The sequence below is a fragment of the Dendroctonus ponderosae genome, unplaced genomic scaffold (assembly GCF_020466585.1).
Source record: "Dendroctonus ponderosae isolate FM_Combo_2020 unplaced genomic scaffold, Dpon_F_20191213v2 Dpon_F_20191213_9, whole genome shotgun sequence".
NCBI classification, from domain to species: domain Eukaryota; kingdom Metazoa; phylum Arthropoda; class Insecta; order Coleoptera; family Curculionidae; genus Dendroctonus; species Dendroctonus ponderosae.
In genome coordinates this window covers 1,001,910-1,028,969 of record NW_026019116.1, presented here as the reverse complement: position 1 = coordinate 1,028,969, position 27,060 = coordinate 1,001,910, and the positions used below count along the sequence as shown (strand labels likewise).

At 37.3% G+C, this 27,060-nt stretch overlaps 2 protein-coding genes across 8 annotated transcripts in view; both read left to right on the top strand.

Annotated features, from left to right (window-relative positions):
- The window catches only part of LOC109537671, a 61,561-nt gene extending 42,959 nt beyond the window's left edge, over positions 1-18,602 (top strand). For 5 of the 6 annotated variants that reach the window (XM_019904505.2, XM_048669611.1, XM_019904504.2 and 2 more), the window contains 4 exons: positions 6,201-6,794; positions 10,737-11,083; positions 11,141-11,371; positions 17,056-18,602. In XM_019904505.2, the coding sequence (XP_019760064.2) occupies positions 6,201-6,794; positions 10,737-11,083; positions 11,141-11,371; positions 17,056-17,386 (1,503 nt within the window). In that variant the 3' untranslated portion in view covers positions 17,387-18,602. Of the gene's footprint in view, positions 1-6,200; positions 6,795-10,736; positions 11,084-11,140; positions 11,372-17,055 lie in introns of those variants that run through there. The other variant, XM_019904506.2, reaches the window with a different exon arrangement.
- Positions 18,603-21,721: 3,119 nt separating this feature from the next.
- LOC109537710 (GTP-binding protein Rhes) overlaps positions 21,722-27,060 on the top strand; it is a 19,354-nt gene continuing 14,015 nt past the window's right edge. The window contains exons 1-4 of one of the 2 annotated variants that reach the window (XM_019904566.2): positions 21,722-22,146; positions 25,536-25,730; positions 25,783-25,975; positions 26,029-26,194. In XM_019904566.2, coding sequence (XP_019760125.1) covers positions 21,951-22,146; positions 25,536-25,730; positions 25,783-25,975; positions 26,029-26,194 — 750 coding nt within the window. In that variant the 5' untranslated portion in view covers positions 21,722-21,950. The remainder of the gene's footprint in view (positions 22,147-25,535; positions 25,731-25,782; positions 25,976-26,028; positions 26,195-27,060) is intronic. The other variant, XM_048669807.1, reaches the window with a different exon arrangement.

Below are 27,060 nucleotides of genomic sequence, written 5' to 3'. Positions count from 1 at the left end.
AAATACTTACAGTTAAGGGCCATCGGAATGATCCAACTGCAGCCACTGTAAGAAAATTAATGAATAAATTTCAGCAAACTGGGTCGGTTAATGAAATGAAAACGGAAACCCCCGTTTGTCCTGGTCGCTCGACTGAAAATGGCGCAGCGGTACGTGCAAATGTTGAAGAAAGCCCAACCACATCAATTCGGCATAGAGCTCAGAAAATCGGTGTTTCCACAACCACTATGCATCGAATCTTAACAAACCATTCGAAGCTTTATGGGTTCAAAGTTTCATTGGCTCAAGAGCTGAAGCCCCAAGACCATGGCAAAGAAAAGCCTTTGTTGATTGGATTTCGGAACAACGACAATTGGACGGTGATTTTTCATCTCGATGGCTTGGTTAATCGACAAAATTGTCTCATTTGGGGTTCCGACAATCCACGGGTGATCGTTCCAGATAGGTACATCCAAAAAGAGTTACTGCTTGGTGTGCATTGTGGTCTAGAGGCATCATCGGACCATTTTCTTCGAACATGCAGTTGCTCAAGCATTAACCGTGAGTGGTGTTAGTTACGGTGAAATGTTAACTAACTTTTTTGTGCCAAAATTGCAAAATATCATCTCAACAGCAACATGCCCTACAGCCAGAAAACTTATTGAATTACAGCATGAGCCATTTCTTGGTCCTGTTATTTCTCGTTTTGGAGATCGGCATTGCACCCAGGCCATGCGATTTAACACCTTTGGATTTTTTTTAATTCACAAGTTTACGTGAACAACCCAACAACGACTGAAGCCTTAAAATATGAAATTCAAGGCTGTATCTCTGAAATTCCGCAAAATGTATACGCAACGGTCCTTGAAAATTTCATGAAAAGAGCACGTCTGTGCCAGCAAAGTTTTATTTAAAATTTAAATCCGTTGTCCTTATTGGAACGACCTTTACATACATGAAAATTTAGATATCGTAATGAAAACATAGAGTAGTAAAATTATAATAAATTTATGTTAATTGATATTAAATACTAAATTTATGCGTGAGAAAACAATTGAATATAGGGAAGTTTTAAAATCTCCCTACGGTGACACATGTGATAGGGTGGTTCAAAATTGGCGTCATTACCCTCGGTATTTATTTGGTGCTTGGGAAAGTGTTAGTGGTTGTGCTCTGAGTGCCCCTGGAAGGCACTTATTCGATTATGTCCAATACTTGTCCCTTTGTGCTTGGAACCCGAACATCGATTGTCGTCCACTATCTTCCTGAAACCACTCTCCTCGACCTTTGTTGGCGTGAGTCCTTTCAGCTTCTGCTATGTTACTATAGCATTTCCTCTGAACTAATCGCAGATCCGCAAATTCGTGAAAGAAAATTCAAAGTAAGTCACAGTTTGACATATTATTGTTATTAATGAAAAGGGCTATCCACCTGTAACTATTTGTTAATGGCAAAAAACCACATTGCCGCTGTGCCTTTTCATCAAAAAATTGTAGAACAGAACATTTTCAATATCGAAAATTTTCATAATTTGAAGCAAAGATCGTAATTTTTCTTTTTGAATGCTTAAGTATTCCAATATGATACCAATTAAACATGGAACAATTTCAAAATAATGCTTAATAGCAAAGTTAAAATTCGATCTTCAACTGGTAATATCTTCTAGAAATTTTCGAAAAAAAAATTTCAATATTTTTTTCGTACTCCCCAAGTGAGCCTCCATCACCCCTTAAAAGGAATGATGCCCATTTTTAATCACCCTGTATATTGGGAAAAATACTACATATGTCTACTGCTACATTTCTTAGTATTTTTTCTCAATATATAGAAATGTCATTTCACAATGTATTTGAGCAAAATGTTACTTGTACACTGTGATTGCTAGGCAGACAAAAAGCTTGATAGGCAAACAGAACTGATCGCCTTCACGTGATATACAAAGTCATTTCGTCTCCAAAGTAGAAAGTTATCATCTAAATTTCCGAGCCAGGGTTTTGGCTCGCCTGTAGCGATGTTGGAACTCTGTGTTGAACCATTCGAAGTACATGGTTTCTGCACTGGTGAGATAAAAAGAACCGAACCGGCCCTTAGGCCCGGTGCCACCAAGAGATAAAAATGATTAAATTATTGGTTAAATAATCACAATCATTTTTTAATCACCACTTTAATCATGATTAAATTGGCATGCGTTCCACAACAAACATTTTAACTCCGGTTAGATAATCATCAGTCTCATCGGGTAAGATCGTATTTCCTTTGAATCCACGGTTCTGATTGATTCAAACAACTGACAGATCAACTGAAATAATTTTCTCTCAAAACGGTCCCTCAAATCACATGTCGCTTGAACATTGATACAGAAATATCCTTTTCTATTAAGAAATACTTCTGCGTTGTCTCCCCCAAAGGATTGTACTTTAATATGAGTACAATCCAACACTGAAATACGTTTGGGAAAACGAGCTAATGCATAAAAAATTACTTGTGCTGCACTTATTTCTCTTTTTGTAGATGGGAGTTTAAAGTCATTTCGAGCTAATGTGGCTATTGCAGCAGTTAATCGATGTACAATTTGATGCAGACTAGTTTTGCTTACTCCAAAAAAGTCTCCAGCAGCAATAAGATGCGATCCAATTGCATAATACCTCAACACAAGTAAAAGTTGTGTCATGGGTTGAATAGTGTTGGTTCTAAAAAATCCATTTAATGAACATGTGGCAATTTTACTATTATTCATTTATCATAACTTTCTGTAGTGTGTTGCAGGTCTATTTCGATTTCCAGCAGTAATGTTTGGACAGTGATTTTCGATAAGCGAAATAGCGTAAAAAACTCAAGGTGTCCATGATTTCAAAATAATTGACTCGCGGATTAAATATTTGGGTCTTCTAACAACATGAATGTCACTATTCTCATCAGAAGGTGATAAAACATCGCCATAAAACAAATCCAACATGTGTTTACTTAAAATTGTTTGAGGTTATATCACTACACTAATCGTGATTATCGTCAATAACCAGCCATTTTAGGTGATTAAGTTAACCACTGATTAAGTGTCCATAATCGTGGTTAAAATTATAGTAGAACGCAAAGTGTTGATTAAATAGTTTTAATCAATGATTAACATTTTAATCGGAGATGGTGGAACCGGGCCTTAGAGCCATACGCTCAATCAATACCTGTTCTTTAGAAATCTTGAGATTTCGGTATTCGTCAAATAGAAAATCATAGGTTTTAGCCCCAACTATATCATACAGCCATCTCTCGATACAATTGTATCAATCTCCCACTGGAGTACGCTTGCCTTGGCGCTGGCGCATACTGAGACATTTTGGTATTTCTTGATTTCAAATCAAATAACTTTTGATCTAATCAATGACTCGTAGCGATTTTTTTTGAAATAAAGCTTAATTAATCAGGTAATTTGGAAAAATATTAATATAAGGCCAATTAAAGAGCAGGGTAAATTGTCGAAATTTAATGAATTTTGCAAATATTTAACCAGACTTACTTTATCTTATTGAATATTGAATTGTTGTAATTTATAAACAAACGATGTACTAGATTATCCTTGAGTACGTAATACGATGTATTATACCGAAATTCCGATCTTTAGAGGGTCTTATTTAATATTTTTTCAATATTCCTGAATACTGAAGATTAATTTAAGAAAAAATCTCGACGATACATCAATTAGATCAAAAGTTATTTGATTCGTTGATTGATTAGTAAATTCATCGAGTTCTGGAGCCCTGCCACTTATTTGCATTTGATATACAGGGTGATTCACGGTTGATGGCGTATTAGGCGTTTGAGGAGAACGCAATGCACGTTCTATCGGAAAATTTGTATAACGAAGTCACCGGATATACTCCATCTGACCTGACCTGACTAAAATTTAGATATTAGTCTTTTTCAAAATTYCTCACGTCCACACTAGAGCCACTGGATCTTTGAAAACTTGTGAAGTTATAAACAGAAGAGGGGACTGCAAGTGTGCGAAGTTTATATCTAAGCGMCCAGCAAAATGGTTGTGCAGGAATTAACATACCTACAGTGGACCTGGAGCGGATAGTCGTATRAAATTTGAAATTTTTTCCGTTATAGGAATAGAGTTATAAAACCGACATAGGGCTKCAAGAGTCCCAAGTTTGTAACTAAACTACCTGCAAAATGATTGTACAGGAATTAACAAATCTACAGTCGAGTCTGATCAAAACTTTCCAGATGGATATTTTGTAAAAATTCGTTACATGCAAACCGGAGCGACTAGAGACTTGAAATTATGTCACGTTCTACAGCAAACAATCTACAGAATGATTATACAAGAACTATCAAGCCTATAGTCGAGCCTGATAAAAACTTTCCAGATGGGTCGTTTTGAAAACTTTTCAACTCTAAACTGGACCGGCCAGACACTTGAAAATTTGCCCAGCTATAAAACCGGCATGGGGCTGCAAGTGCCTCAAGTTTGTAACTAAACGGCCTGCAGAATGATTGTGCAGGAATTAACAAACCTAAAGTGAAGCCTGTGCAAAACCTTCCAAATGGGTCGTCTTCAAAACTTCTTCAGGGCTAAACTGGATCCGCTAGACATTTGAAATGTTGTCCGGTTATACAAACGAAATAGGGCTGCAAGTGTCCCAAGTTTCTATCTCGACTGGACGACTGAACACTTGAAATTTTGTCCAGTGATTAACATGATGGGGCGCTCCAAGAGCCCCAAATGTAAATATTTCTATCGACAGACTGCAGAATGATTTTGGAAGAATTCATTCAATTACAGTTGAGCTTGACAAAACTTTATATTTTTTTCATTTTCAAAAAAATGTTACGTTGAAACTGGAGCATACATAAATTCAGTAAATTTCTAACCAAAATCATTGGCTACAGATTGATAAAAGTTCAATCTAAACGGGCTGCAGACTAATTTTCCAGCAAAAGTTAAATTTTCAATTCAACCTGATTAAAGTTTTCATCCTGGGCCATTTTGAAATGTGTTTAAGCCCAACCTGGAGCATGAAGCAAATCTGTCTTCAGGCACATTTATCCAGAAACTCTTCACTCAACCAGACTGGTTTCAGAAAAATCCTCAAACTTTCAACTGAGGCTAAAGTTAGTAAAGGTTAAAGATAGATTGCCCCTAAAGATAGATAGATAGCCCCTAAAGCAGAGTTTGCAGATAGTTTATCGATAATTAAATTAAAAACAAATAATTATTAGAAAATATAAGTAGAAAAAATAGCATGTATTACCAATACGAGCAAATGTGTGAAACTCAATAAAACATGATTTTGTGCAAAAGTCTTAAAGAGTTATAAGTTCTTTAAGGAGACTTTTCGGGACATGCGTCCTTCTCTGAAATCTGCAATTCATGCCCTGAACACTCCTTAAGAGTTTTTGCTCCATAACTCGAAAATATCCTCTATAGAACCAACGAAGGTAATAAAAGGTAATAAAAGGGAACAAGGGGAGGAAAAAGAGATGATAAGAAACAAATATGCAAACAAATATCAATCAAATCTTCAGAATTGTGAGAATTTTATTTTGACCTGAACAACAAATGAACGATAACAGAGACCAGAGAAAAACATTGAAACCCCAGAAGACAAGGAAGTTGACATTGAAATGATTAAAATAGGTGAAACAGCATTAAACATATGGGGTTTCAATCGATATCCTTAACTTGAAATTTGAATCTGTATCTGGTCCTTATCGGCTCTTTTCCTGCAGATTCCCAAAATATCCCAGAATGTTTCGCGATTTTTTGCATGTCTATTTGAGGCATTATTGTCCGCTTATCGTAAATGAGCGAATGATTACCTAGTTAGGATTTTGTGTTTCCTGACTGCACCGAAATAAAAAATTAGCTTTCCGATTCAGAGCTTATTTTAATTACAATTCCTAATAATGTCCAAAAAAATAGTTACTTTAGAATGGAATCCTGGTAGCATTTTTTGTCCAAATTAAAAATTAATAATTACATTCATTTCGTTCGTAACTTTAAATGTCAGAGGAAGACGCCTGCAATTCGAAAAGTCCTTAAGATCGACGTGTTCATTAGAAAAAAAATACAAAATCTTGTCAATTTTATAAAAACTTGAAAAATCACAAGAAATTCAGAATTTTTCCGGTTTAGCTAGAAATTTTTAATTGGAGAACAGTCTATTCTTAAAGTTTCCAACATTATTCGTTAAGTTATATCTTATATTTTTTTTCAGGACATAACTTCTAGGACCAATATCCCAGAAGATACGGTCAGTACCCAGACGGAACCATTGCCACCGGACTTCGCATGTGAGGAAATATCTGAAGAACCTACAGATAAAGTACTATTTCCGAGAAGGTCAGCAGCAACAGAAAATGCCCCTATGAGGACCCGAGATCAAAAACAAAACATTTATGAGAACAAGCCAATATCAATAGATCGTGATCAGTCCTTAGGAGAGCAAGAAGATCTCCGAAAAAACGAACAAGCTCAACAGCGTCAAATGCGCACTTCCGATAATTCCCAACTTCAGAAATTCCATATTTACGATCCACGGTCTAGTTCAACACAACCTGTTAGAAAGGAACTTATAACACCCACTACGTATACATTTGAAGAAACTGTGACCCATGGAACTTTACTAGTTCAACCTTTAGATGGGACACGTGCGATTATAGATCAACAATCTCCTAGAGAACGAGTAGTACCGATTACCAAAGCAGACTCAGTGGATGACCCCGAATCGTCGGAAGTACCTGATAGTTTCGGTTTATTAAAATCTCCTGAAGATCCGGAATTCGTAGTGCCAGGTGCCCAGGAACTACAGGTGAGTTAGATGATTTTTTTAAACTGTGCTTTCACTAATTTGCTATATTTTGAAAGTTTAACATGTGCACATTTATCTCGTCTTGGATTAAAGCCAACTTTGTTATAAATGCTTTCAAGTTATCTAAAAATTTTGGCATGGCCAACATTTGAGAAAATATTTTCTATAATGCTTATTAGGTATATCTGCAACTAGGATCTTAACTCATCAACTAAAAATTTGTAGTAGAGCCAAATAATTACATAATCGGATAATGGGACTTTCTAGTGTCACTTAACTTCTTGTTCTTCCTCTTATTGTGGGCCTGAGGCCTATATTTTCCAACTTGAACTCTCTTTGGAGGTCTTCCAGGGGGGCCTCTTGTCCATGCTCTTCCATCTCTAGCAATTCTTGCCTGTCTTCCCTCTGTCGTCCTGTCCAGGCGGCTCTTCCACTCCTTTCCTACGTTTGCGTCCCCATCTGATGATGTCTTCCTCTTCATATTCGTGTCTTATTTCTGTGTTTCTGTTTCTGTCTCTTAGTTTGTTCCTTGAGATATTCCCGAGTATTTTCATTTTTGCTGTTCGTAGGATGTGTTTTTATTCTGTTGTTGTCAGCTCTTGTTTATATAGCGTACGTTAGTATGGGTCTAACACAGGTTTTGTATGTTGCATGGTCATTGTTGCTCATACTGGTGTGGTTTCAGATAATGTCCCAAAGATAACAATAACATGGGCTTGTTCTTTTTCTTCATTTGTTCTACTTTGGGTTGAAGCAATTTGTATATATAGCTATCCGAACGACATGACTTTGACGACATAAAACGGCTGTTTTATTTTCCTAGGAAGTTTCAAGGAAATCTCATTGCTTCTTTGAAAATTAAAGGGCTTTGGTTTCTCAGGTCAATACCAGCATGTTAAAGGTTTTGTGTTTACATAAAATGAGTGTAGAAGCCGTTGTAGGTCGGCCTCATTCTCCGCTATAATCAGGTTTTCGTCGACATAACATACTATTTTGCTTCAACCGTTGTGGGGGTTTATCCCCCCTCTGTTAAAAACCAGGTTTATTACTTCATCCATTATTAGATCGAAAAGTTGTGGACCGAAGAAATCTCCATGTCGGATTTCCGTTGATGTTTTTATTTCCCCAGTCATCATCACTTGAGTGTATTGTAGTGATAATTGAGACACTAAAAAAGTAAACAAAAATTTGAGTTAAGTTTAAAGGTCCCTTATTTAATTTAAGTTAATTCATTATTTTCTGTAGTTTCTGTAGTTTCTGTAAAGAATCGAGATAATTTCAATATGCACCTCCCTTATGCTATATTTCCATAAATAATAATAGCATGAAAGAACGCAAAGTAATTTATCCTAAGTATCCCTGATTGCATGTATTTCGATAGCATATATAACATATATATCTTGTTTTCATTATTAAATTGTGAATATGCTCATCCCATTTTAAATTGTAGTCATAAACTAATCCCAAGTCTTTTGTGTGTTCACTTGCAGACCCCCATGTTGATATTCTTCAATTAGCTTTCGGGTCATATAGCTCAAATCGTCGTGGTCTTGCGCGACTAGCATTTGATCATCAGCGAATGATAGAGGAACGAGAATAAAGGGTCGTGTCTGAGAGTGGAGTAGCCCATAGTATTGCAGTTTTCTTTCCATTTCTTCAAGATTTCCTCCAGGCATATTTTGAATAAGGTCGGTGAGGTACAGCATCCGTGGTTGAATCAATCGATAGTTCACACATTTAAACTTATCCCCTTGTTTGTATATGGGGCTAATCTGTGATATGTTCCATTCTTTTGGGATTTCCGATACATTTTTGCATTACTATTGTCAAATTTATGTATACCTCTCTGTGCCATCTTCGAAGAGCTCGCCGGGAATATTTCCGGATCCCTGAGACTGTGCATTTTTCAACTCTTTGCACACTTTGAGGGGTGACCTGGTGACGTTAACAGTGTCTGCGGTGTCCAATTCCTTTATATATATGCATTCCTGTTTATTCTCTAGGGATGGTCGGTAATTAACGTAACCGCTAAAATAACACTATTACAAACGTGTAACCTGAAACCGTAGTTACAGCTAGCAGATTTAACCGGTTGAGTATGGAACCGTCTCATAAACCCGAAAAAGCCGTTTGCAACAGCACAGAACCGATGCGACACCGTCGAGCATCTATCCAGCTGCAGCCGTTTGCCAATTTAAACCGTACTTTTTAAATTGTTACGTACTGTTAATTCATTTATAAATGAAAATTAGATTTTTAAACATTTTTGCAAATAAAGCGTATATTTCATTTAATCAGCTTTTGTTTATTCATTTCATCTAGTTTATTATCAATTCTTTTGTTCTTTAAGCAGGTACTTCTGACCCATGTTTTGTTTTTGATTTTAGAATGTTTTATTTTATCTAAGAGCTTTAGTTAATAATTATTCTTTTAATAAACTAAATCATTATTTGTCATTACTATTTCTACCATGATCATCATTGCGCATGTTTAATGAAAAATCTTAAAAGTAACATGTTCCGTTTGGAACCGCATTTCAAAACCTATCATCAACGTGAAACTGGAACGTTGTAACCTTCTTACAGAAAAATAACCGTTTATCTCACCTCTACTATTCTCCGTGAGTAGTTCTTAAAAATATTGTCCCCATTGTTGTGGTTTAATTAGTGATATGATTTATCTGTTTTTGTTGTTTCTCATGCTTTTTATGGTTTTTCAACTTTCTGAGCTTCTGGTTCCTTCTATGTAAGTGTTTATGTTTATTTTTTGGCACCTATTTTCCCAAGTGTGGTTTTTCTTAACACATTTTCTCCTTCTCACCAGTGCTTGTACTTTTTTATTTTCTGATAGGTCATCTGATTTTCTTGAGTCCGGATATTTCTGCTATTTTCGTTTCTTTTCTCCTATCATTTCTTTTCATTCATAGTAGCTGTTAATATTAGGTATCTGGTTTTTTCCTAATTTATCGTCTAATATCTTTTGGAATTGCATTTGCAACGGTTTTCGAGGCGTTTCAGATTTAATAGTCGCTCGTCATTTCTTTCTCTATTACTCTCTTTCGGTGTTTGTCTTTTCCTTTTGATTGCCTGAAACCTGATGTTTGATCTTAGTAATGGTCACATCCGCATGTTGGTCCCCTCTGCACCCTTACATCTACTATTTTCAACTTTGTTTGCTGTCTCACTATTACATAGTCTATTACGTATTGTAGGTTTCTTGCATTTTGAATCAACGTGTACTTGTGAATCTCCTTGTGGGGATAGAACCCATTTAATATTTTTGGATCGTTCTGCGTGCACAGCTCAATTAGTCTTTCTCCGTTGCTGTTATTTACTTATTCGCCATATTTACCTACTACTTTATTTATTTGTTTTTTTCCTGTTCCGCTATGGAGATCTCCAAGAATTACCAGTTCTCTCGAATCGCCAATTTTTATGATTAGTGTCACATTTCATATATTGAAACTAATGGGTTTTTCGGGTTTTTAGGCCGTCGTTGGGTTGAATTTCTTCTTGATGTTTCGCAAGCACGAGTGGCTTGCATCTTCAGAAGTGAAGGCTTACACTGTGAGCTTGAAGGCTTACACTGCTCAATCAGAACAGTGTAAGCTAAACTGTACTCTAAAAGTTGCATGCTGTTTGTACAAAATATGAAGTATTGTTAGTTTACGTACAAAACAAATTAAAAACTCAGCATAAAACCAAAGAAAACTCACAATAATTTTATCGCCAATATTATCACTAATTTCGTACTTCCGTTGAAAATAGGACCGTCGTGGATCCACCAACGTGTAGCACGGTACTACTACAGAGTAAGCTACTGGGAACCTTAAAACGGCCAGACTTTACGTTTTATCCAAATTTCGAAAAAAAATATTCCGTTCCTTAAATTTTATCAGCATTAGTACTCTAGAACTAGTACTAAGAAACTGGAATTTTTTAGGTAACGGATCTCGACGTCGATCCTGGCACACTTAACCAGTTCTCGAATTCTGGACAAGTAGATCCATCTAATAGCCAAGTACTATACAGCTCGTCTAGTGACGCTCCAAATCCCCAAAGTTTTTCCGATGTCGAGCAACGATCGTCAAATTATCCCAAATCTGCGGAGCTAAAGCATGCCGAAGACCAATATGCAAAGACTCCAGAACATTCTCCCAACCAATCACAGGAGCTGCTTTTCCACCAAGAACGACTGCCGCTTCCTGTACCCCCGCCAAGAAGCAGTACTTTGGAAAGAACTTTCCGAGACAGTTTGTTGTATGAAACGAACGATAAAGATCTCACAGGGTAATCGTTATGCTGTTCGAGAACGGGCATTTTGTGATTTACATATTGCTTTTTTAGTATAGACGCAGCGGCGGACATCCATGCAACCCAGCAACGAGACTTGCAGATGATGGAACCGGAAATCGATGATCAGCTTCCACCTCCACGGCCACCTAATCCACGTTACCTTCCATCACAACCGCCTGCCTCCTTTTATGCACTTCGAGCCCAGAAGTATGTGGATGAACACATTCCGGCCACGCCCCCTTCAAGAAAGGTGCGCCAACATCGCACCCGTCCGTTGTCTAGGTAAATTTGTGTGGCTTTTCTTTAATTATACCGTGTTTTATCTAAGATGTTTATTATCATTACTTGTTGTGTTACACTCTGTGTTATGTATGGAAAGGAATATAGATAGAAGACTCATTACCATTCAAACTGCCTCAAACCGATATAAGCGGCTTTTAAGCGGATGGGAGTGTGGAATACCTTCTTCGTATACCCCAGGCTACGGTCCAACCGGCTAAAATTCCACAGCAACTGGAAAAGCTCTACCAACGAGATTATTTGCGACATTATGAGTGAGGCAAATGCAAACGGTCGCTATTACAACCAATTGGCAAGAGCTATCGAACCTTTACCGAGTCCGAATACTGCAATTCGTAGAGGGTATTTCTAGGGCCAAATGTGACTACATCCACCGGTTGGCGATTAATAATGACATAGATATTATTTGTCTGCAGGAGACACATTGAATCCGATCAGCAAGCTCTGTTAATATTAAAAATCTGCGGATACCGCGTGGAATCCCACACTCAGTCTAGAGCTTACGGTTCTGCCTTGCATATAAAAAATAACGTTAGCTACTTGTCTTCCAAAGTCGGGGGCAGCTCTCGGCAAATGGTATATAAATAATCACACTGAAGATGAATGGTTTGCAAATATTCATTCATCTATCAATTCGTCCCACCCTTCACTCTTTGTGGGCGACTTCAAAAGTCACCACAATGCTGGGGGATATTTATTATGAGGGTGAGAGTCTACACCTTGTGTGCGACTCCAAAAATAGCAAAACGTTCAGATCTGCGAGATGGCAGACTGAGAGGTTCCCGGACCTCTGCTTTGTAGCAACCCCTGCCGGCAACTCAGAAAACAATGGGTAACTTTCCCAACAGTCAACACAGACCGTCCATAACAACCATTTGAATCCAAGTGCCGATCTTTAAAACGCCCCGACAACCAAGATGAAACTTTAAGGGAGCCAAATGGCATTTATTGCGTCAGGAAGGAGATTTGAGATTTTGATCTCCTAAGTGTTCCACCTACTCGTGAACTACAAGAGGTCTGTGAGAGTAATGCATGATGCGGCCAAGAAAGCTATAACTCGGGGCTAAAGGAAGGATTACATACCCCGTTGGTCGAAGGAACTGGAGGACCTTTGCGAGAGGCCCGAGGAGTCGGGGGAGCCGGATCTAGCGTATAGCATCCTTTCAGCCTTGGATAGAGAGTGAGCGGAATTGTGGAAGAAAACAAAAATATCGACTGTACACTTTCCACACATATACAACACGTGGACGATATAACATACGTTCAGGCTTTCGCGGGTGACGAAGTGATAATTATCACGGGGGAGTCCGCCGAGGCTCATGATCGAAAAAAATGGACATACATATGGGCCGCGTGCAAGAGATGGGCAAGACAGAACGGGTCAAAATGCAATGCAAATAAAACAGAGGCCACGTTTATCAGCACCAAGAGGATCCGGCCACCGACACCGAAAACGGACAACCACAGAATAGACCAACACGACACCATCAAATACACGACACAAAACGGACAACTAAACGAAACACAAAGTAAAAAAGATAGCACTTAAACTCGGACACAAAATAAAATGACTGTGGTGGCTGAACCAGACAACATTACTAAAAATAATACAGAGAGCCCTCAGACCGGCAGTGCTGTACCGTTCCGAGGTATGGGGACACAAAGCAAACGAGACATGACAGAGACAACCACTTGCCGCCAGACGGGCTTGCATATAGCTATCAAATCGTATAACATGACCCCAACAGCCGCACTACAAGTGCTGGATGGAACACTACCATGGTGGATTGAACCTATGGCAAGACACAACGTACATAAAATCAGACGCAACAAGGGGGAAGAACACAGAATAAAACACATAGACAAGCCACACGCGAACATTTAACATCTAAAAACTACAGACACACCAAAACAACAGAAGACAATTAAAATACATGAACAACGGACGAACAGCAAAAGAAATACACATTGAGGACCTGGACGACCACAAAACACGAATATCGGAGGACACCAAAATACACACTGCTGAGACATACGCCGCGATCAAAGCCATAGAAATGGCCAACACGAGACATTACACTGACATAAGAAATAGCACAAACAATCAACAGAGGAAAGACTACAACGAAGGCCATCACTGAACTACAACGACACATTGAATTCAGACATAGGAAAGGATGGCGGAAGCTTATATAATGAGAGAAGGGACACGACAAGGACATACACACCGCGGCAGCCCACAAGCTGGCAAGCGAAGGTGCCGAATTGACGAACGTGACAAAGGACACCACCAAATACAACACCAAGACCAATAGGGAATGGGCTAAGACACGAGTAAACAACACAATGGACACATGGCAGGACAACTGGGACAAAAGCGATAAAGGACGACTACTATACCACATATGCAAGACGGTGGTCCGAGACATAATTACATACAACAATAACATACAATTACAACAACATGCAACAGGACACGGGAACATGAACTACTACCTACAAAGTTTCAAACTTACGGACAGCGCGACATGTGCATGCGGGCCTGGGAACGAAACGATAGACCACATTAAACATACCTGCACGGAAACCGACAGACAACAAGCAAGAGAATACATACGGAGCAAATACACGCACTACACGATAACATTACGAGACGAGCACGGGACCAACAACACTGAGACATAAACAAGCTAAACGAATGGGCCGAGCTCGCGATGAGGATCGAAGAAATGTCCCTGGGCGATGTCCTCGGCATTAAGTTAAGTTTTGTGTCCTTTGTTATTGGAATTAAGGCATTAGTGTAGGGAAAACGTTGTATATTCATTAGGTTAAGGTTGGAGGGAGGAGTCCAAGGAACGGCGTAAGGAGTTCCAATTATGGTCGTTTCGCGGATAGTGCGTGTGCATCACAAAAACTTGGGGTATGCCGAAACGCCGGAACCCAGGATAAAAGGCCAACCAAACATGTACACTTTCGGCTGAGCGCAGCGCTCCCCCCTCCTTAGCGGACCCACAACATCAACCCAAACGGGAAAGCCCAAAATCCGCAGAGTGTGAGTGATGGTGTCCCGAATGACAAATAATTTGCAGGGCGCGAAAACTGAGGTGAGGGAGGCTTTTGGTCGCCTGCCATTGGAGACTGAATGCTGTGTATCGCGACTGAAACTCCATAACGCCCCCGGCAGTGGCAAGGTCTTTCTTGAATGTATTAAAAACCTTAGCGCAAACTCAAGAATCATGCTTGATTTTTTTGAACTTGTTGAACAGGGGAGAGTTTCTAAAAATCTTAGGAAAATCGCGGGTTCTAGCCGTTCTGTAACCCGGAAATCCTCCAGAGAATCCGGCCAGCTAAAGACCGATAGATCTATTATCTATGTGCTATAAAGTACTTGAACGGCTAACCTTCAGCAGAATATGCATTAAAGCAAAATCTAAATTGGTCAGGCCGGGTAGAAGCTGCTGTGACCAGGTATGGGCCCTGACTACCCACACCGAAACGGGGTTTACGAGAGGTCTCAAGAGCTATACCGCGTTCATGGATCTGTCATCTGCCTATGACACCGTTTGGGAAAAGGGGATGATCTACGAACTACAGACAGTGATCCCTTATTATAAAATAACAAAACTCGTCCAATCCATGTTGAGTAACAGAGGAGTTGTAGTGGAAATAAATGGTAATACAAGCCACCCAAGAACTATTTAAAAACGGCCTCCTCCAGGGATCGGTGCTGGCCCCGTCGGGTTCAGTGTTTACATAAGCGACATGCCGAGTACCAAGTCGTGGAAATTCATGTATGCTGATGATATGTCAGTGTGTATCAACACAAAGAACTGGAGCCCGCCGAGATCGTCCTCTCCTTCGACCTGTCGAGACTTAATGCTTACCATAAAAAGTGGAGGTTAAAGCCCATAAACATTTCTAGTCGATCAGAAGGAAAATATAGAAGTAACACGCTTAGGAAACCAGCGGACTTTTCCTGAGCACGTTACGGACTACCGCAGTGGCCCTGACATACTCGATAGCGCAGCATTGTGCTCCGGTATGACTTAGCAGCGAAAATACGCACAAATTGGACATTAAGTTCTTATCCATCAATGGGCGCTAATTCCTAATTCCTCTGATCCTACGTTTAGGACTGGCTGATGAATTTGACCTTCTTGATCTGGTGTCACCGATGGGCTGTATAGTCATCGATAGAGTCTCTCAATAATTTCTGAGATCTTTCCTCTTTCACTCTCAATGACTCCCTGATCCTTTTTCATCTTGTGGATAATCATTTTACCTTCAGATTTCTCGGAACGGACAATCGTCATGTTTTTGTTGTTTTATAATGCTTCTACGATCGTCCTCGTATTATAAGCTCTCTGATCGTTCCTGATGATCTTCTTGACGATCTTATTCAGGTCCCCATACCTTGGTGAGTTTTTGCCTGCTTTCCGCCCTTCTTCGATGAGTTGTTCTGTTTCTAAAGTGAATTTCGGAATTTGGAGAGTGCCTACAGACTTTCCGCACTGCGTTTCTAATACTAGAGGTGATCTTCGTTGTGAGTGCGTGAAGTTTCATGTTTAGCGTATCTTCAACAGACGCTTCTTATCAATGTGCCTATTCTGCTGCTATTCAATTTGCCCAATTCGTCCTCTTTCTCTGGTAATTTACCGGTGGTTGGGCGTATTTCTCTTTACTGGAGCTTTTCTCTGGTGTTGAGTATTGACATGGATCCTGGCGCTAAAAAATCTGACACGTCCGAGCATAATTGGGGGTTCGATGTTAGATTATAGTCTATCTCGTTTTTGGACCGCGCTCCTCACTCTATCCCGTAGTGTTTTCCCGCTATTAACCTTAGAGTTTTCATCTTTGCCATTCTTAACATATTCGGTTTTATTTTCCTGACTGCGTGTACTTGTTATGATATTCTTATCTTTCCAAAACTGGAATTATATTTCCAAAGATTCAAACATTTTTACTTCACACATACAAATTTCTTAACATACATTTTATTTTGTTTGTGTCTGCTCGGGTCTCGATGCCATAGGTGAGTAATCGTCTTCCGTATGTTTTGTATACTCGCACTTTACTGTCGATGCTCATATGTTTCTTGTTCTATATGACGTCTCTTAAGCAACCGGATGTTAACGAGGCTTTGTTGATCTGGGATTTAAGATCTTCAGTTGGTTTGTTGCGGCTAGAAATATCCGCTCCAAGGTATCTAAAAGTTGTGATTTGTCCGATAATTTCATTATTTATAACCGGCTTACATCTCGTTGGTTCCCTGGCAAATGTCATACATTTTGTCTTGCATATTGATACTTGCAAATTAAATTATGTGCTGCCCTGATTGAATCTATGAAGTTGTCTTGGCAAATTGTCCTCCATTTCTACCAATATTGTCGCGTCTTCAGCTTAGCAAATTATGCTAATGGGTTTTATGTTGATCCTATACCCCATTCTTAAGCCGCTGATCTCTTCAATGCGCTCGTCCATAATCAGCGTGAACAGGAACGGGCTTATGCTATCCCCCATGATCAACTTTAATTCGGGTTGAATTGCCTGTGTTTAGGTACTATACTGTTTTTATCTTCTACTACTTCTACCACCGTAGGATTTTATGATATAAACAACGAAAACGGAGTTGAAATGTATGCAATAAAGGTAACTTGTACTTTCAGGTCTCGCTCAACTTCTGAAGAAGAAGTTTCTTCTGCAGCTCATCGACGTTCCCGCAGGATGTCCAGACGTGGTAGCGAAGCATCCATTCCGGAACTATCAAGACGTCTCATTGAGGCGTGCGGTTCTCGCCTCAACAACGCCCTTAAAAGACTGATTTTCGATTTGACTCAGAAGTTTTTGAGGAATTCGGACGGAAATCAAGACCTGCATGTTTTTATGGTTATTTTGTTAGTTTTAATCGCCGGTCTGATTTTGCTTGGCTACGGAGAAGAACGCACAGTGGTTCACCTCCATCACTGGGAGTATTTCAATCCGCCCAAAGACCTATAAAATATTTCCTTTTCTAATATCCCTATTTGTTCCGAAAATAACTGTCTATGCAGACTTGACTAACTTTTTGCATATTTATTTCATAACAATTGGATCGTGACTGTTAGGTAAAACTCCAGCAACAAAAAAAATGAAAAGGGTATACCGAAACATCAAGTAATCATTTTGGCACATATAGAGAAATGCAAATGTTTTACAATTAATAATAATTTTATTATATAAATTTTATGAAGTTAAAAAATAATAATAATTTGTTTTGATTTATTTGTCGCTTGTTGTTGTTTTCAAAAATAACCATAAGTAAAAATTTCGAAATCTGAAATTTTTGTAGTTGCATTTACACGTTGACTGAAGACGAAGTAGATTTGTTGCAGTTGCAAGATCTATTATTCCATAAATATATTCAACGCTGCAAGGCATAAAACGCGGAAAGTAACTCTGCGTCCAATGAATAAAAGTTGAATGCAGACTTTGACTTTTGTGCATTGATCTGCTCTAGTTCGAATGAAATCATCAGCATCGATAACACGAGTGCTAAACGAACTTTTATCAAATACGTCTGCTCATCGTCAATTTTTATAGTTTGCGCCACTTTTGGTATACCCGTGTAAAAATTAATATAACTTTCCGTTCCGACTATTTATGTGCGAGCTGTTCATGTGTTGATACGTCTCACTGATTCTAAAATTAATTCTGTTCCGTTCAAAATTTAGTTCAAAGTTGAGTAATAATATTTTATTTCACCAATTATAGGAAAAGTATTTTCCACACAGCAAGGGAATTGTTCCTGATGGCAAGTGAAACCAGTACTTGGTTTTATTTGTTTTTCACTAATCTGAATTAGTTCTTATTTTTACTTTCAGTACGCGAAAAACTATACCGTACCGCAAATTATGACACTTGCCTTATACGTTTAGGAATATGTGAACGGTTTAAAAAAATATTTCTATATATAAAACACTTATGTCTTCTCGTATTTTGCCTTGTAAACTATTAACACTTATTTTACAGAATTAGCATTATTTGTTAGTTAAATCACTAAGGATGTAATGTATAATCAAAACTTTGTTGATTTGTTACTGTAATTATTAATTAGTTAAAAGTTGTTATCTATTTATATTACTAATTTGTTAATATTATGACTTGCGTTAAGAACATTTGAACGAATCTTGAGATTTGCATGCGTACTATGATCATTTAAATTTATTCAATACAATACTTCCTCCACTTGCTCAATGTGAATTATTTTATTAAAAATGTCACGTAAAAATAAAGCTGATTTTGCCAGTCTAATAAAAGAAGGACATTTCCAAAAAAACACATTCTAGCTCCTTATAACTTCGCACAAGGGAGAGCAGGAAAACTGGAACTTACCACTTTAAATGGTAGAGAGGTAGGTGGACATATCCTTTCAAGGTTTTTCTTCTTTTCCTTCTCTTCTCTTTTTTCTAAAATAAAACTTCACTTGACTTACTGACGTTTTGCAAGCAAGACTGGCTTGCATCTCCAGAGGTGGCTTGGTTCATAAAACTAGACAGCGCCACGTAGAGGCAGAAGCAAAAAATAACAAAATTGATGAAATTAAAGAGAACAACCTAAACAACACCAGGCCTGGACCCAGCACGAACTGTTGTTAATCTCAGCAGTCTTTCTCTAAAACCCGAGGAGCAATCTGTCTTGGCGAAGGTAGGAAACCTTGCTATCAGTCCTTGTTATCACCGAAGCGGCGCTGTAAGGACTTCCGGAACAAGCAGCAAATACTCAATACTCAATATGTTACAATAAATGTTTTTAAAGGCAGTTTTACATTCCCATATTAAAACAATTCTAACACATTCAAATAGGTACCTAAAAAACAAATTTCTGTATGTACCAGTAGAGTTTCTGAATATTTAATATTAATCAATTATAAGAATTTTTTTCTGTTAAGTGATACTTCATTGGCTACAGACACTCAGAATAGGACAGTAAAACTCTCAAAATCAGTGAGCACAAAGTATATGCATTTCTGTTGAAAAACCCGCTTATTTTCAGTTGCTCTCACTGCCGTCGGTAGAAAGTCGAATATTTTAGCACCAAGATAGTCCACAGATCTAAGATTTAAATTCGTACAACCATTTGGAATTTTAAGGGTTTTTTCAACATTAAACCTGGCGGGGTACGAGTGATCAATACATTTTGCCATTGTGGGATTCTGATATGCATGAGAACAGACACTCAAGACAAACAAGGATCTTTCTTGTTGGAAACATTTTATTTTTCTGAAATTTTTTTTAAGAATATAGATTTGAATTGTTGTCAAGGGCTTTAGAGCATTTTCGTATGAATTTCCCCATAGTATTATAGCATATGTAAGTAAGGCCTCTACTGTGGCTTTGTATACACAAATTAAAAGATATTCATTTCAGATGTAGCTAATCATATAAAATTTTCGAATTTATTTCTTAAGATTATTAGTCTATCTAGAAATATGCTGTTTTCACTTTAGATGTTGATCAACTATTACCCTTAAATACGTAGTAGATGGTACCTCTTTTATTTCGTTTTTAATTCCATTTATTTTTGGGACGATTTGCTGCTCTTAGGGAGAAGGCTATGTAATTTGATTTGTCAACATTCAGAGTCAATTTGAATTAGTCAAGTCAATTTTTTATTTCATCCAATCCGAGAGCGGTCCTCTCGTATACCCCCTCCCAAACCTTTCGTTTCCCCCACGAAAGCCACGACTGTGTCGTCAGCATAGAAGTCGATCACACCATTATCCAACAGCATATCTGTTAAAGATTTTATGTAAATTGAAACCAGTAAGGGACCCTTGATGAAGGAGTTTGTTGGCAGTAATTTAAACAACGGAAATAATAAATGAAGGTTTTAATCTGTTGCTATTAAGAAATGTTTTAACAAAAGACCAAATACAAAAGATGGATGAAATACACGTGACATAAAACACAGGCTGGGATACATTCCGACAACGTATGTACGATACACTTAGCACAAGGACACATTAATCCAATAGCTTACTGAACACCGGTACAAATTGAGCATGAGTTAATTAACTGAATACGAAAAGCTGCTCAAGAAGAGTGGGTAATAAGCTGATTAGACAGGCTCTAAGTTGTTTGGAGTTAAAGACACAAATTAATTTTTAAATGTAATTTGTAAACAAATTAATAATTCGAGGTTATGAGGACAATAATTGACATTTCGAAAAAGTACGTTCCTACATTCAACGAATCCTGTTGAATTGACGGTCTATCCTTATATATTTTATTGCCACTCTGTATAATTCCATGGTTATTGGAGTTTTAAATAATTACGAAGAAACAGGTTTTTACGTAATGTTAATTAGGCAGATAACCTTGAAAAACATTGTTGCCATCTTTCTGATATAAGTTTTGCAAGTTTCTCAGTTTTTAATAACGATAATTTTTTTAACTATTTTTTTTGTACTTTTAAAATACCGCCAGACAACACCTCCAGAGGAATGACGCCAATTTTAAATCACCCAGTATACCCAAAGATTCAGCTTAATCTCTAATTAAAGCTGTTACATTCGCCATATAGGCCTCTTTATGACTTGTCATTTAGACGTCATAAAGCTATGACTCACTTAGGTTAGGTAAACGGTTCATGGGCTCATACCAGACCAAAAAAATGTAATTTACACGTCATCTTAAAGGGCGTGACATCACAAACACTATCGAACGATAATAAAATACAAGACTAAAATGCGATAATTTGAGCCAACACGGGCCATAGGGCAAAAAGGGATTAATAAACGGTAATTCGATAATTTCCAAAAAAAGTTACAGCGAATATTTCTTTCGTATGATAGTCTGTCCGTTTGAAGTGTGTAATTATCGAAAAATTACAGAGGTAATTAATAAAATGAATCCACATTTACTTTGTTCACTCAGGATATATTCATCAAAATTACACTCGTGTATCAAAATAAACAGATAATTTTGCATTTGAGCTTGTTGTCTTGTGAAAACTGCATTCGTTTATTTTCATATGGGTACAAAAAAGTCCTCCTCCTTCGGAGTCGAGCTTTTGCGACACAATGTTAAAATAAACTAGCACTAAAAATAACACAATATGAAAATAAAATAGACAACAAGCTTTCATGCAAAATTATCGGTAATTTTGAAGCACTTGTGCAATTACCCCCGAAAATAATGTTTTTTTGGCCAATATCAGACGTGTATCTAGATTATACTACGATCTTTCAAAATATGATCGCATGTCTGTTATTAATAATTTTCAGCAGCGTTTTACGCTAATGCCGCTGGAAACGAGAAATCTGCTATACCAGTGCCGAGATTTCAATCGATTTTTAAGGGCGGTCCTACATCCCTGCGGTTTCTCCGGCGCAGAACGTGAAGCAAAGAGTTGACCTAGTAATGCAAATCACCACGACATTTTTCCAAATATTCCTCGAATTTTGGGAACTATGTACTTGCTTTTTGTTGTAGTTTAGTGAGCGAACGTGATTTAACATGATGTTTTAATTTGGTTGCGATTTCTAGCATCTAACGTGGATGCAGAAAGTATAATAATCAAAATGAACTTCTCGTCTTGTTTTACTTGTTTTGGGACAACAACTCAAAACGGTAAACCAGTGAGTAACCCGAAACTAACGTCAAATGAACAAATCAGAGTCACCAACCCAGGGTCTCAATGCAATTCGACGGCCGGCACTAGTTCCTGCAGTGATTCAGCGTTGGCCTCCAAAAACTGTTACCGATTAGTGATGTTAGGTGAGATTTTACTAGTTTCATGCTTTAGATACACACATACAATATGCAATTCTTGCTACATTTTTCCGATATATAGCCTAACCACAATAGAAACACAATTATACTTTTAAACTGGTCTTGCTCTAACCACAAACTTGCTTCTCCCAACATCTGCTTTAAAGTTTAGATAATGTTCCAATTTAGCTTTTGAAATTGAAAAAAATCTTATTCTTAGTACAGCGATCTAGAAAAAATGTCATTCGCAGATCCCTATTTATTTGGGACCATAATATAATTGTTCATTTACATTCTCGTCAACTGTCTTCCTGCTATTTTGTTGTAAGACTTCTCATGCGATTTTGAAATTTCTCCAACTACATTTATTGGTCGATATGTAATACATTTTTTCCACTACAATGGCATTATCTTGGAATATTGATTTCCAACTTCTTAGTTGCTAGAATTTAAAAGTGCGTAAACACATTTAATGAAACGCTTATATGCATGATGTCCATGAAATTTCATTTGTTATATTAAACTGAAAATGCAGTCTCAACTTATATATACAACAATACAACATACAACAGAATATACAACAGGTTATTCGTTTGTTGTTCTTGAGATCTGTTTTGTAAAATATGCTCTTTAATTTTGAATGTTTTTATTAGAGCAATTTGCCTTGAGATACTTTATCTTTGTAAAGATAAAGTATCTCATGCTCAATTTTATTAATTTATAAAGAAAATTTGGTCAATGAAAAATAAATTTTCTTCTCAGAACGTAATGCCGGTCTACGAATCTCATGCTCTCAATGCTCAGGTTGTAAAAGAAAATCCCAATAATAAACAAAGTTGTTTTAGTCTTTATATGTTAATGGTTCGATAGCAATTCTGCTATTTTTTCAAAAACAGCCATACAAATAAATTAATAAATATACATTTATACCATTAAAAATTATGGTTATTAAATTAATAATAGCAAAAAACTATATTCGAAAGACGGCAAGGATGGTTTTCAAGGTAATCTGCCTAATTGACATAACGTAAATACCTGTTGCTTCCTAATTATTAAAAACTCCGGTAACCATGGAATTATACCGAAATGGACAAGGATAAACGGTAAATTCAAGAAGAAATGTCAATTATTGGCCTCATAAACTTGAATTATTATTATTAAATTAATTTGTTTACAAATTACTAACAAACATACATTTGACTCCTTAACACCAAACAAGTTAGTGCCTGTGTAATCACCTTATTATCTACTCTTTTCGAGCAACTTGTCGAATTCGGTTAATTAACTTCTGCTCAATTCGTACCTGTGTTCAGTAAGCGCTTGGTTTAATGTGTCTTTGTGCTGAGTGTATCTTACATACGTTGTCAAAATGTAGTCCTTCCTCGATATTTTTTTGGTACCTGGGAAAGTGTCAGTTGTTGTGCAATGCTCTGAGTACCCCTGGAAGGCGTACCTTCGTTAGCGTGATTTCTTACAGCATCTGCTATGTTACTGTGAGATTTCTCCTGAACCAATCGCATGTCCGCCAATTCGTGAAAGCAGTTTGAAAGTAAGGCATAGTCTGACAAATTAATGTTATTATTGACAAAGGCTATCTACCTGAAACTATCTTTTAATGACAAAAAAACGTCATTGCCGCGCTGACTTTCCATCACAAAATTGTAGAAAAGAACTTTTTTAATATAAAAAAAATCATTATTTGAAGCAAAAATCGTAATTTTATTTTATTAAACCTTAAACTTTATTAAAAAAAAACATTTCAATATTTTTCTGGTACTCTCCAAGTGAGCCCGTATTACCCCTTAAAAGGAATGACGCTAATTTTGGATCACACTGCATATTAAATATATAACATTTTTTATATATAAATGTAATAAGTCCGTAAAAACCTAGCTCTAAATACTTTGATCCTGGAAAATTGATTTTGAAAAGTTAGACTTCCATTTCATTAATTAAAACTAGAAGTGGGCACAGGTGTCAATTTATTGAAATTTTCTTTATCATGTAATTCGGGTTCAAAAAGACAAACGTCTCGCTCCAAACCTCTATCTCTAATCTCCTCATATATTCCTTCTATTCAGCTTCTCCTTGATCTTCTTCTCTGTCTTCTTGATTTTTTGTACCACATCCCCATCCTTGATTAATCTCCTAATTTTAGCATTTGTTCTCATTCCAAATCAAATTTATTCCTGGGTTTCAGTCATTTATTGTCTCTATTTATCAATCAAAATACGTTTTGGTGTATTTTCCCACCATTATCAGTTTTTATGCGTTTATTTATGAAAATGCATGCCAAGGCTTAAAGCAGCAACAACGCTACACATAAAAACTGATGATGGTGGAAAAATACACCGAAACGTATTTTGATTGATTAATAGAGACAATAAATGACTGAAGCCCAGGAATAAATTTGATTTAGAATTGAAACACAGTCAGGAAAGTATATACAAATTTGTTCTCATTGTTTATTCCTTTTCAGATGTTTCGTCTAATAGATTAGATCAGAGCGAAAACATTAACAAAAAAAAAACATAAATGAAAAAACACATTCGGGTAGGAAATTTGTGGTTCCGTTGTACAGTCAATTTAGTAACACACTGTCTTTTTCTCCTTCTTTAGCCTCTAGATATCCACTCCTGGACACATGCCTCTCCAAATGATTTCCATGTCGACATTGATCAATGATACATTCCAACCTTTAACATCATTGACCGCAAAATGCACAGAACATTCCTGGACAAAGTGGCAAATTCCTGTCCCGTGGCAAAGTTGTCATAACCTCAAAGTACTTGTTTCTACTTTGTTCCTCTCTAAGTTTTTTGATTACCCATGGTTACTGCAGTTTGTAATAATTAAGAAGCAACAGCTATTTACGTAATAATAATTAGGCAGATTTCATTGAAAAACATTGTGGCCATCCTTCTGATCTAGGTTTCTACTGTTTTTCCTGTACTCCCGAAACACCCCCAGAGGAATGACGTCAATTTTTAATCACCCTGTATAAATAGCACAATACGGCACAAGAGACGAAAGTCGAAATTTCGTCACTGCTTGAAGTTGACGCCCGAGGACAAGCCGAGGGCTTCATGCACGCATTGGCGGTCATTCAACTTTCGTACCGTATACTATTTTTCTTGATCCTCGGTGGAAACTAGCCGGGAAAAGTATAAGATTTTGAAAAAAAAAGCTTTTAAATTGTTGTCAAAATAGTCAGCTGACAGTCAGTGACAAAGTCAAGCTGTCAGTCTGCGTGGCGAAAGTTATTACTTTCCACACGAAAATTTGTAATGGATAAAAGTAACCGAAAACAGTGGCGAAAGCACGTACTTTCAACCAGGGGATCAAGAAAATATATAATAAGAATCTCTAGCTTCTCGATGATATTGCTTCCTTAGGAGCAGCCAGATCTGGAAAAACTTCACTGGTTTCGAGATTTCTAGGAGGCAAATTTTACGACAGTTATACTCCTACAATAGAAAATTTTCACAGAAAAATTTACAAAATTCGGGGAGAAACGTATCAGTTGGATATTTTGGATACTTCCGGCAATCACCCTTTCCCAGCTATGAGAAGACTATCATTTTTGACTGGTACTGGGCTTTTTTACTGTATGTGACTGGCACTGTACTGGACAATTTTTAGGCGAATTGTTTGTTATTGTGTTCAGTTTGGACAGCCGTGGATCATTCGACGAGGCGAAAAAACTAAGAAAAGAAATAATTGAAACCAAACAAAATGCGAGCAATGCAAAAAGTGGCGGAAGTCAAAAAGGGAAAAAGTGTAAACCACCAATACCTATGGTATTTGCAGGAAATAAATGTGACAAGGAAATGCGGTAACTTTGAAGAAAACGTCTAAATGCCTTTAAATAAGTGTAAGTGATTTCAGAACGGTTAGTGCAGACGAGGTGCAAATGTACTGCAATAGTCAGGGTTCTTACTGTACTTTTGTGGAAACGTCTGCTAAAAAGAACTATCAGGTTGATGAAGTTTTTTATCAGCTCTTCGCCATAGCCACATTGCCAACCGAAATGGCTCCCAACCATCAGAAGAGGGTAAGTTTAAACTTTCAGATTATAGAATTAACTTCCATTATGCTATAAAGCCTAACATTCCCGATCATAATAATTTCTTGGCCATTTACTAATATTTTTCGTATATGTGGTGCAGAAGAGTGTTTCAACTGGTGAGTAATCATTCAGAGCTAAGTTTGTAGGTACATGTTTTCTAGATGTTCTTCTTGCCTTCTTTTACTTGACATATATGCAAACAAACAGAATATATAATACTAATTTTCCGGAGATCACGTTTTTGGCCGAGTGGTGTTTAGTCTCCAACTATTGAAGTACTGCTAATGATGAGCCAGACTGAATATGCCTTCGATCGTACTCTGTGTTCTGAGCAAATTCTACCTTGTACTGTGCACAAAGAACCCTCGCGTTTCAATTCCACATATCCGATTTTACCATGTTATTCTCTTGATGCCCAAAATACAAATTTAAAAGTTCGTTTTACTTTTAAAGCAGTCACGTGTATAGGTTAGGTTAAGTTGAATAAGTGAAATTATATATATTATTTACCTAATTTAAACCAATACAGACAGATTAGTATATTAAGGAGAGAGTAACTAATAATGAATTTACGGATTTTCACTTACGCTGCTGCTTTGATACCCTTAAATTCGGCTGAATTAAAGCGTTCGTCGTCTTTTCAAAATTCGGTAACCATAAAAATATGTACACATGGTAAATTGTTTGTTGACGCTTTAATTATTTAAGGCCACAAAATAATTAATGAAACACAACCACACAACTAAACACTATACACAGAACGTAAACAATCCGCTATTTATATGACCAGAGACGTCACAACCAATACGATTGCGTTTTAGAGATTTATGAATAATTTGAATTTGAGCTGA